At 39.6% G+C, this 12,969-nt stretch overlaps 1 protein-coding gene across 2 annotated transcripts in view; it reads right to left on the reverse strand.

The window, feature by feature from the left end:
• Window positions 1-12,969, reverse strand: part of syt7b (synaptotagmin VIIb) — a 141,681-nt gene that overhangs the window by 63,906 nt on the left and 64,806 nt on the right. The window contains exons 3-5 of one of the 2 annotated variants that reach the window (XM_086026576.1): window positions 7,919-7,998; window positions 7,399-7,533; window positions 4,423-4,623 (exon numbers count right to left, since the gene is read on the reverse strand). In XM_086026576.1, coding sequence (XP_085882702.1) covers window positions 4,423-4,623; window positions 7,399-7,533; window positions 7,919-7,998 — 416 coding nt within the window. The remainder of the gene's footprint in view (window positions 1-4,422; window positions 4,624-7,398; window positions 7,534-7,918; window positions 7,999-12,969) is intronic. The other variant, XM_086026577.1, reaches the window with a different exon arrangement.

Raw genomic sequence — 12,969 nt, forward strand, 5'->3', positions numbered from 1 at the left:
CCCAGGGGCATACATTGCTCAAGGTCCTATCAGAATGTGAAAAAAAATAACAATGTGTTAATTTTTCTGTCAATCAATTTACATTCCTGCTATGAATTGACCAACACACAGGTGATTCCGTGCGGCGGCGGGGCCGTATTTATAGTGTCTTATATAGTGTATTAAAAGTCTTAATAATTTCACATTATTCTACCACCTGCTCAACTTTCTGTCAGTCACTTTGCCATTGCAAAAGTTGACAAAGAAGCCCATTCAATGTAGCCTAAAGATTAATGCCAAAGAGCCCATCGGAGGGCATTAAATTCCACATTAATCCGGTATTTGTTTTGATTTATCAGTCAATCATATCCATGGCCCAGTCACACACCTGTACGATAGACTCCGGTCATCACGTGAATGATCCCCGTATTTGTTTACACAGCCAAGCTGACAGGACCGGAGCGGCGGCAGTTTATCAGTCAACATTCTGTCCAAGTGAATTCACATCTCACTTTGATAAAAAGGACATAATGAGATAAATGTACAAGCTGGAGAGGTTAGATTTCACAGACGCACCAAGAGTGCTTTCTCAACTACCATGAAGGCAGATATATCACTACACTGCTGAGTCCTTGTGATCGTACAAAGGCATGGAAGGTTACAAAAGTTTAGGCTGCGGGCTGTGTGTACTTAGAATCGTATGACTTTAATCTTTTAGACAAGCATGCTAGCAGGATCAACCAGTTTGCCACTTGCCTCGAAGGCCTGAGCTGGGCTGGCTGCCGGCTGTGGTGGCGGGTGGCCCGGTGACAGGTCAGGCACACCCGCCGGCACACACGCTCGCCCGCGAACCCCGCCATAGTGGCTGCTACCGGTGCTGAAAAGTATAAATATGCATCCTGATCTCTTTGTCAATGTTGAACAATGGGTTGAGCATCTCAGTTAGGGTTGGGGAAGGTCCTATATTTGATGGTTAGCCCCAGGGCCTATCATTAGGTAAAGGTGGCCCTGGTTCCCCATCCGTGCTGATAACGGTGCACTCTGCCTCTCATGAAAAAGGAAAAAAAAAACACTGCGCCTCACATTCGTTGCGCAAAACGTCACTCAAATTAAACACATGCTAAGTGGTTCCATGAAAAACGATTAAACCCAGACATTTTCATGAATTTATAACCCCTCCCCCCGGGCGCCCAGACAGGGTGTAATACAGTGGACATGTGCGAGAAAAAGAGGACGTTTGGTCACATTAGTGTATATCAACCGGCGGATGGCGGGGCTATTAGTCCACCTGTGCGGTGGTTACTGTGCAATGTAAGGAGTTGAGTCAGCCACCGTTACATGATAAAAGTTTGGATTGGTAAAAGGTAAAGTTACCACAACCTCTGTGAAGACTTTAATGTCACGCATAGTTATAGTTTTTTCTTTCATTTTTTTTAAATGTACATTATTTTATGACGTGATGATGCTATTAAGAGGTGGATTAGGTCACTTAAATATCCACTGAAGGCCCAGGTCCGCAAGTCACCACCCGTCACTGGTATTTATTTGGTCTTCCAGAACTGCTGCACATTAACCATAAATAAAGTCAATTCTTTCTACTCGAACCCGTTATGTGCATTGAGTGTTCTCTTCACTTTTATTCTTGCTTGAAAGTCAATTAGGGTGACTTTAAACCTTGAATGATTTTGTAATTAAGGGAAACTGAAGGTGAAAAACAGACAGAGTGAAAAATACCACATTACAGAGGCAGATAGAGGAGAAGTGAAAGCCATTATAGAAACATGTCTTAGGGCAGCACATAGAAATACTATAACATTACAAATAAAGAAAATTGATTTCTTTAATTATCACATTTAGTTTTTGTGTAATGGGCTGTTTGCAACTATAACATTAGCAAAAGATATCTGAGTGAGCACATATCGATACAACTAAATTGGAACGAAATATGTTATATAACGGTTATTTGCTCCCTGGCTAGATGTCCTGAAGACTTTGCTGCTTGACTTGGGAAAATCAGGCCAGAAAGCAAATGAACTACTACTGCATTTCTTCTGTTGTTTACAATGCCAATACCTTGCATAATGAACTGTATTCGGGCTCAGTAGGTTTAGACTCATGCACGTGCAGTGTCAGTTTTGAATCCCGCTTATTAGTTTTAAATCTACCTAACAAAGTCACGTAATAATGTAAATACTAAGATGAAATGCTATTTGCGGGGGTTAGGGAACAAGCCCTCCTGCCCTAAAACTTTATGCCACTTTTTTCTGCATCATTTTGAGAAGTTTACCACTGTATTCTCCAGTGTCAAAGTCCATGTAATCTTGCATTCTGCTGTTCATTGTCAAGATGGCCAGCTGTCGGTTGGTGGCCAACGCTTAGCTACTCCTCCACCTACATGGCAGCGTGGAAGGACCAGGGCTTTTGGATGGCATCTTAAGGCAATTCACCAAGTGAAAATAGGTAAGATTTTCAGCAAATAGTTGGTAAGTTTCACCGAACAATTTGCGAGCATGTTTGTAAATGGTGAATTGCATATTGGTGGGCATTCGCTGTACTTTATATTGTGGAGACATTCTGGGCTCTTGTGTAAAGCCATCTTTAACTTTTGATGTCCGCGCAATGTACGATAAACATGTAGCCATTATTGGTGACATTGTTGGGCATAGAATATTTACTGCTGCAATAATGGTGACCACACTCTGGGATTCATACTATTATGCGTATGTGATGAGGCAAAATCTCCAAGCTCGGGCAGTTTCTGCTTCCGTCTGAGTAAAAGCAAATACAAAAGTGTCAGCACTAAAGAGCACCGGGTTATAAGTCTGAGTAAGACTGCTTGAATGACTTCACATTTCATCTAATTTCCAAAAATATAATTCAATCATGCTGTATAACATTTGTGATCATCTGCACATGTTGCCAATATAATCTTGTTGATGTTTGCTGAATGTAGTCAAATGTAGAAGAAAGTCGAGATGATTGCTATTAGCAAATGGATTGGCTGTGATAAAACCCATATTCATTGCTTTCCCGTGATAAACAGAGAAATTAGATTAAATCAGGCTGGATTCACCATGTTGAAGAAAAGAGTTTCATTTGTGAAAATGACCTAATAAAATATCTTCCCTGCTGTTCTATGCAGCAGCCCACTTGGAATTAAAAAGATGAGGAGATGAGCTATTTTTGAAGATTTCCTCTGAGCCAGTGTTTTCGTTGATAGCCACGAAATTGTCACAGCCTGAACTAAATTAGAGCCTGCGGAGTAACAGTTTGACTGGGCTTGACATCATCTGGTGGACATAAAGCATGTTTAACATTCTACACTCACAGAGGCTTTAACCAAAAGTTAGTGGAGCATCAGTGCCACGCAGTGCAAGACAGCTGGCTTCCTCCTAACACTTTTTTTTATGCAAATTTAATTCACAAACTCACTAGTTGTATACAGTACATCCATTGTTCCCAGCAGGGTTGTGGATGTGAACATGTTTAGATGAATTTGAGAACAAAAAACAAAAACCAATGGACAATTATTATAATCTTTTGACCTTGTATATTTTAGTGTATTGAAATTTGTGTAAAATACTAAGGACATTTTTCCAAATTAAATCTTACTATATTATGACAAAAACAGGATGGCAGTATACCTAAGACTTGGGGCTAAATGTTTTGATATTTCAATGCATAAAGCAAAAATGTAAGAAAATGTAGTAACATCAGCCAACTCATTACAAGTGAGAAATATCATATGAATGTGCAAATGTAGCCTGAAAAGTGATCTGAAAACACCACACCGAACCTTAATTAATGTTATTATAGTTAATGCAAGTGACCGAAATAGCTAAACTAACATTGAAAAAACATTTTTGCTAACGATTTAAAAAAATAACTAACTGCAACTACATTTTACGTTTATAAATCTAACTAACCAAATTATATCGAAAATCTTCTTTGTTTGCGTATGTCAGTTAGTTTTTGGTGTTGATTTTAAATTATTTTGCTATATGGCTGTATGGAAGAAGAAAGTTGCTTGGGATTTGTACTTTACTTTGTAACACAGTACTCATCTTGAAGTCCACAAATACTCTTATAAAATAAACTAAAGCTAACACTAAAACTAATAAAAAACAAACATAAATGAAGCATTTCACAAATACAATAAAAAATAAACACTAACAAACCCGCTCTATAAAGCAATTACAACTAACTGACTTGAAAAAAAAACACATCAATACAAAATGAAAACTAATTTTAATGAAAAATCCCAAGCTATTATAACCTTGCACTGAACATACAAAAGACCCACACTTAACCAACATATTGTACAAACCAATTTTACATCAATAAAATTCCACATTACAGAAAAGCTCACAAGTTGAATCAATTTGTCACAGCCCCACCTTAGTTTCCACTGCCCCAACCTTTATTTAGCCATGTGGGACTTACTTGCCAAAGCGCAGGCCTCCTGTGTGCATGTGGCTCTGGACCGTGTGCCAACGTCCAGCCCTGCTGCCCCCCGTCAGCATGCTTCGAATGCTGTCACTGCGACTGGGCCCTGCCCCAGCCCCAGAGCAAGCACCAACCCCGCCGTCACTGGCCCCCGGCGAGGGTCCAGCTGCGCCCTGCCCACTCTTATCCACAGCCCCACTGAGACGACGGACAAACACGAGGGAAGGATCAAGAGAGGATACGAACCAAGACGAAAGACGGACGAACGGCATAAGGACAAAGTTGGAGATCAGTAAGTGTTTCCTCTGAGCTTATCCAAGGCAAAATGCAGCCACAAGTGTTCAACAGGCAAGAAAAACAAAAAATGATCTACTGATTAGCCGCACTGTCTTTGGAGACACATCATTTTCACATTTTCTTCTATGGACAATTAGAAGCAGTAATAATTATGGTAGCAAAAAATGATTGACAACGGCTGTATCTTTTCAAAGTTGACAATTCATCAAGGCAATTTGAAGTGTTTCAGAGGGACTAAAACACCTGTGGTGAACATAATTTGAATCATTTTTATCACTGGAAATCAGGCATATATATATATATATATATATATATATATATATATATATATATATATATATATATATATATATATATATATATATATATATATACCAAGCTATTATATTTGTGTATATATACATATATATATAGACACAGTATACATGTATATATATGTATATATATATATATATATGTATATACATGTATATATATATATATATATATATATATATATACCAAGCAATTATATTTGTGTATATATACATATATATATAGACACAGTATACATGTATATATATGTATATATATATATATATATATATATATATATATATAAGTATATATATATATATATATGTATATACATGTATATATATATATATATATATATATATATATATATATATATATATATATATATATATATATATACATATATATATACAGTGGCCCTCCCTGGGGGACTCCTTCGTTCTGCTGGGGGACTTCAATGCTCACATGGGAAACGACAGTGAGACCTGGAAGGGCGTGATTGGGAGGAACGACCCCCCCGATCTGAACCCGAGTGGTGTTCTGTTATTGGACTTCTGTGCTCGCCACGGATTGTCCATAACGAACACCATGTTCAAGCTTAAGGGTGTCCATATGTGCACTTGGCACCAGGACACCCTAGGCCGCAGTTCGATGATCGACACACACACACAACTGTGTCCCTGCATCAATATTCTAAAATGCAAATATCAAGATAATTGTATCAATACACCATCTACTCATTGAGAATTGCACAGGAATAAAAAAAAAAAAAAAAGTAGGAAAAAAACCCCACTTATATCCACAGTACGTCTGCCATGTTGTAGATTACCATGTTGCTGCAGTACTTAGCAATCATTGGTGGTTATTTTTTTCACGATTTCTTTCAATATCACTGCTGCTGCTGCACCTTCAAGTGCTTTAAGTTTTACCATTATAAACAGGAATGACAAATTCAGATCATTGGACTTCTCTGAGAAGTCAGGAATTATCCATTATCTGTACCGCTTCTCCTCACAAGGGTCGCGGGGCGTGCTGGAGCCTATCCCAGCTGTCTTTGGGCAGTAGGCGGGGGACACCCTGAACTGGTTGCCAGCCAATCGCAGGGCACACAGAGACAAACATCCGCACTCACAATCACACCTAGGGGCAATTTAGAGTATCCAATCAACTTACCATGCATGTTTTTGGAATGTGGGAGGAAACCGGAGTGCCCGGAGAAAACCCACGCAGGCACGGGGAGAACATGCAAACTCCACACAGGGAGGCCGGAGCCGGGATCGAACCCACGACCTCTGAACTGTGAGGCGGACGTGCTAACCAGTCGACCACCGTGCCGCCAAGTCAGGAATTAATGTAGCATAATTTTCAGCAACTGAAACTATGTTTTTCCGTTCAGGAAGTTAATACTCCAGTGTGATAACTATTAACTATTACAATCTAAAAAAAACACAATTACCAATGCTGTTAATTTGAGCCAGCTGTGGCATAACCCTTACTTTGGTTGTCTAAAATGTACAAGCACTCTACCATACATGTGTTCATCAAAGCTAAGAGTGTTTTATCGTATTTACAAAATCACGCGTTGAAAGGTTCATTAAGAAGTAAATAACAGTTAACCCAACCCCTGGCATACACTGACATATACATTTAAAAACAATGATTGAATGCAGAGTAATACCGATGTCGGAATTGCTAAAAAATATTGGGGTTTATTCATGGTAACGCTTCACCGGCTGCAGGTGTAAGGTAATGCAAGTCTATTGAGACAAGCGGAGCGACAAGGAATGGGGCAATCAAATTTACCACCTTGTATGCAAAGGTGCATTTCTAGACTTGATGACCACTCTCAAACAATGGAATTTGGACATCAATATTCCCTTTAGATAATGTAGTGTACACCCTTGTTTCTTGATTGACTGTCACCTGAAAATAAAGCACAGTCTTCAGGCATAACTTGCACAGAGGTTGTAATTCCTACCGACACACGTGGGGTCCTGAAATTCAAAGCAATATTGAGGAAAGGCAGTGCACAACCTTATCAGGAGCTGCATGGCCGGCAGTGCATACTAAACGCCACCACACTGTGGACATGCATGAATGGAAAACATGAGGATTACCAGGGATGAAGGCAGACTTGTGCTAACATACAGAATGTGCACCAGCATGAATACAAGTTCAGATGTTGTGTCCCATTTTTTAGGCAGTCAAATGTGATCGTTTCATATATGCTATTTCATGAAAAGCCATGGATTCCGAGTACATTGGTGGTAAGCCCCAATTGACTGGCAACATCTAGTCATAGGTGTTTACATGCTCCCTTTCCATCCAGCTCCACCATGATGGACATATTGTACCTCAAGTGCACCGACTGAGACTCACTTGGGCGTGAGGCGAGGGTCTCCATAGGGAGCGTAGGGAGACATGTTTAAGAGAAACTCCTTCGGTGGGTAGGAGCTCCACCTCTGTTGCACATTGCTGCTGTCATTGTTATTCCAAAAGTCTCTGTCAAGATCACTGCAGTCAGAGAGAATGTTAAAAGACAGTCAAACAACGCAAGACATACAACACGAGAGCATCGTAAGGGGAGAAGGCTGGCAAGGCAAAAGGTGATAAAGTCTAAACCAACAAAATCCCATTTTAAAACTGAGGACAAAGTTGTTGTTGGTGTTTTTTTCTGCATATGTAAACATATATACATACATATTACTACAAGACATAAATTATTCAAAAAATTATTTTTAAAAAATTCTATAATTCTTGTATGCATGTGAAAAAAAATACAGGCTTGCTGTACCAGCTAGTATGCTAAAAGATGAGCTTTTTACTCCGAAACTCTGTTACACAAAGCACCATAAATCATTTCCATGTGTCCCCCATCTACAAATTTCCTGTCACCTACTTGATGGCTTTATTTTCCCCTCGACCTCTCACAGACTCTGGAGAATTGGCAGCTTCCACCCCGGGCTTATTCCTCTTCCCCTGTGCACAGACAAGGTAGAGAGTGATGGCGGATACTTCGAATGATATACTAAATGTGCAGTCACTGTATTGTCAAAGGGCCACTTGTTTGCATTGAATCGTTTTATTAGGTGAAAACATTCCCAGGGTGATCTACACAGAATAAATACATTTTAAAAGGGTCATTTACACAGAATAAATACAATTTAAAGCTTTTTCATTGAACGTCTTGAATGTAAAAGCAATTATTCTTCAGTAAAATATTACCCCGCTCAATTGGGGTTCATAACAACATACATAGACCAAAATAAAACAGGTTCGGAGGGTTACTTCAGAAATGTATTCTGAGTTACCCATTAAAAAAATTTAGTTAGTAAAGTAATCCAAGTACCTTAATATTAAAGTGATAGTGATTTAAAAAGTGAAAATGATTTAATTACTTTTGGACTACTCTAATACCCAGAGCTGGGCAGTCCGTCCCAGGGGCGGAACGGTCCGGCCCTCCGGACACCCATTTTTGGGGCAGAGGGCAGGGGGTGACACATTTTAAAAAAAGGGCGGTCTAACCAAGGGCGGAGGTGGATTTTAGTCCGGCCCATTAATCGGCCCGCATGCGTGTGACGTGGTCGCCAGGCGACCAAAGTTCATGTCAACCTACTCAGCGATATGCATATGTTAACATGGCAGCGAGGTCATTGTTTGTTGTGCGTTCGGTCCTCACTCATGGTTTCATAAAGTAAAATGCATACGTGTCCAGAATTTTGCTCAGCACATTCATGGTGGAAGTGAGAACAAATCTAAATTTAAAAGTAGTGTTTAGAATCGTGGCAAATTCGTGTATTTTGTGTCATGGTGCTTTTTAGATATGAACTGATTGAATAAGACACCAGCATCAGTCTACAAAGTGGTGTCATTGACAATCACTCTGATTGGCTGTCAGCCAGGAAATGCAAATCAGTGCATGAGATAATGGTATACAATACATTTCAGTTCTTTTAAACCAAGCAATATTGTATTAACTGTATTGCATTGTTCAAGTAAAACAAATGTCCAATGTTTAAAATCCAGTTATATATCAATTCTACAAGGAAATATGATCCTTTCCACATATATTAACTGTAAAATTAACAATTACCGGTAGTAATTGTTCTGTTTTTTTTACAATAGGTTGCCTTAAAATACACACCGATTCATTGTCATATTACAGATTTCTGATGTCATGATTTTGCAGCATATTAATGTTAATTTCACAAACATTTTTTACAGTGCAGTTATAATAAGATCCTCGTTCATTGTTCTCCAAGCCTGCTTTCTTTTTTTCTCGTCTCGCTTGTAGCTTGTAGCTGGTCATGTCTTATGTAGCCCAGTAAATATTTTGTTTTATATTTTGCTATTTTAATTTTGTGAACAGTCTCAAAAATCGACATATTCTGTTTAAACAATTCAAGGGTTATTTCTGTGCATTATTATCGGTAATCTACGTTAGTGTTGGGTCGTTCTCGAACGAGTCGTTAAAAAAGAATGAATCTTTTCAGTGAACGTGAGTGAATGGATCACTTCCTCAAGTATTTCGTTCTTTTTTTATATACCTTTATTTAAGCAAAGAACAGGTACAGAACATAGTGATTAATTCGTTTCTCCGTTCATTTGAGCTCAACCATGCTCATGTCGCCAATCTTTGTAAACAACCAATCCGCAGCTGGCATCAGATGGAGAAGGGATTTTATGAACATACTGCCACACTATTGGCGTTCACGAAGGAATTAGTAAAGTAACTACCCGTTCACGAATGAGTCAGTGAGCGAACGTGCTGCCATTTCCCGCTCACCAACGATTCAGTGAGTGAGCGTGCTGTACTGCCATTCTCGTTCATACATTATAGCTGCAACGTTTTTGATAGTAATAATGATAATAATACAAACACACAAATTACAATTACTGCAACATCAAGGTGAGCACTATATATATATATATATATATATATATATATATATATATATATATATATATATATATATATATATATATAGTTTTTTTTTTTGTTTGTTTTTTTTTAAACTCACTCTGTCCGTGCCGGAGGAGAGGTGGCGTGTTCGTGTGTGGGTGGGCTGTATGTGTATGTGTGGGGACGGAGGGGGGCGAACGATTCATTGAACGAATCTTTTGAACGGTTCTTTTTGATGAACTAATTCTAATGATTCAGTTCACTGAAAAGAACTGTCATGCTCATCACTAAACTACATTGACCATTTTGGAAATATGATTGTTGGTTCTGCATTGTCTGTTGTAGCAAGGGGTGCTTTTATTCATGAGACACACAGCGGCACTTGTGTAATGTAGCTGCGCTTTCCCAGCAAAACAGAGACAGCTTCTGTTCGGGGGGGAGATTACTCTGTTACCTGTGTGAATGTGACATGCTTTCTCATGCTCCATCACAGAATAAAGAGGTGTTTGTGCGTACTCCTGGACAACTACATCACCCATAATGCATAGTGCTATTGGCTCAATACGCTGCTAACGAGATCGCTACATACCAAAGGGCTGTGTGCTCCTCCTGAATGACGGTTCAGGTAAAATGACAGATGACAATCAGCTGGTATTTGTAACCTATGCACCGACATCACGGACATTCACAGAGCCATAAAAAAAAAAAAAGCAAATAAATTAAGTGTAAACGTATGAGATTTAATGAAACCATTGATCACGTTTAGGATATAGCAAATTATTGCCCAACAGCTACATAAATGTGTCCATTAATTCAGAGGTCTTAACACTAACCTATTTCACATACGCAGCATCGAAATATAAATAATGACCGCTGTTAAATAAAGCAAGCAGTTACATTACAGCTCTCGACTCGCTCACTTCGTCTCCTTACACACATACAACTATCTCTCCCGCGGCATCATGCACGGACGCTTTTTTTGCGGGGCGGAGGTGTGTCGGGAGGCAGAACGGGGTCGGGGGCCGACAATTTTTATGAATAAGGTTGGAGGGTCGATTCTGGAAGGGTACCGAGGTCACAGCCGGAGGCGGGGGACTGACCGGCAAAAACGGGTGAAGTGCCCAGCTCTGCTAATACCAAATATGTTCAAAATAAATAAAAAATCAATAGATTATCGAAGGCCACATAGCATAATTGCCTAAATCATATTTAAATGTTTTTGGAAAACAAGAAGACGAAAAAAAAACTACACCATTTTTAGAAAACACAGTGGTATTTTTTTTATTGATATTGTAACAAAAGAAAATGCCAAAGTGGCAAAATGGCCACCCCCAGTGAGGGCTAAAAACTGGTGTATTAACCATTATTCCACAAACGCAATATTTATCAGAATGTCTTGTTTCAACTAGTGGGCTTGCATAGAACATATTCTTGAAAAAAATATGTTTGGGTTGACTTCCCTTTTAAAGGGACACTTGATTGGATTGAACATTGGCAAATATATAATAGGTCTCTGTATAAAATTATGTCAGCACTAAAATTCACCCTCGGGAAAAACTCAGTTAAGTGATTTAATGTGTTTTTATTGTAACTTTCAGCATATCTTAATGATGTCTATTTTTCATGTGCATGGTCTGCTTTTTTTTTTCATCTCAGCCTGTCAACATCATTGAGGGAAGGAGGCAAGCATTGTAATATTGTTTCCTGGCTTGTTTTGTTACGTTGTCATCTAGTGTCTGGAAACGGTGACCAACAATCACTAAAATTCATATGCATAGCTCTAGTCATATCCGCTTCAACCTGTGAAAATATAAAAGTGATCGGCACAATATTTAGGATTTTATTGACATTAAATGTTTGCTCCTATGAGGAAAAGCCATTATCACCTCCACAATGATACAGCCAAGGTTAGCGGAATGAAATTATCTTAGGCCGGTTTGGCAGATAATTTCATACCGCTACCCTTGGCTTTATCAGCATAAGAATGATAATTGAGCCCTAACAGCTGCAGTGGCTTTAGCCTGTTAGGTGAGGAGGGCTAATGGCTGCCTGTCTACGGAGTCTAACAAAACTTTAGTGTCACTTAAATGTCAGATGCATTAAAGCTGCTGGAACTTGAACCCAGGTGATGCTATCTTCTCAAATTTTCACAAATTTGATGATAGTCCAGACCTGAAGACTAAACGCTAAAGGAAAATACATGTTTTATTAATTGATATTTTTTCTCCTAGCGGGTTGACCAGACGGGCGGCACGGTGGTTGACTGGTTAGCACGTCCGCCTCACAGGTCAGAGGTCATGGGTTCGATCCCGGCCCCGGCCTCCCTGTGTGGAGTTTGAATGTTCTCCCCGTGCCTGCGTGGGTTTTCTCCGGGTACTCCGGTTTCCTCCCACATTCCAAAAACATGTCTGGTAGGTTGATTGGACACTCTAAATTGCCCCTAGGTGTCATTGTGAGTGCGGTTATTTGTTTGTCTTTGTGTGCACTGCGATTGGCTGGCAACCAATTCAGGGTGTCCCCCGCCTACTGCCCGAAGACAGCTGGGATAGGCTCCAGCACGCCCGCGACCCTTGTGAGGATAAGCGGTATTGGATAATGGATGGATGGATGGGTTGACCAGACCTACTTCATAATTAGCTCGAAACAGTGCTTAGGCTTTTGTGATGTCAAAGCAAGAAGTTTGTTCCGTTTGCAAATACGTTTCAACGTGTACTAATTCTAACCAAACATGCAAGTAATCTGAGCGGCATGGTTCAGTGGTAGAGTGGTCATTTCTCAACCCGGAGGTTGTGGGTTCAATCCCCAACCATGTCGAAATATCCCTGAGCAAGATACTGAACCCCCAGTGTGAAGCGCTTTGAGTAGCAAAGGTAGAAAAGCACTATACAAGTGACAGCCCATTCAAGTGCAAGACTCACCCCATCCCTTTCTCCCCTCACAAACACACATTACAGCTGCAGCACAGGAACAGGAAGTGTGTGGAACAGAATGGCTACTTGTGAACATTTTAATATTTTAAAACTTCAGTAGATGGGTGGATGAATAAA

This window comes from Filicampus tigris, chromosome 3 (genome assembly GCF_054856515.1).
Source record: "Filicampus tigris isolate MCC_2025a chromosome 3, RoL_Ftig_1.0, whole genome shotgun sequence".
Classification (NCBI taxonomy): Eukaryota; Metazoa; Chordata; class Actinopteri; order Syngnathiformes; family Syngnathidae; genus Filicampus; species Filicampus tigris.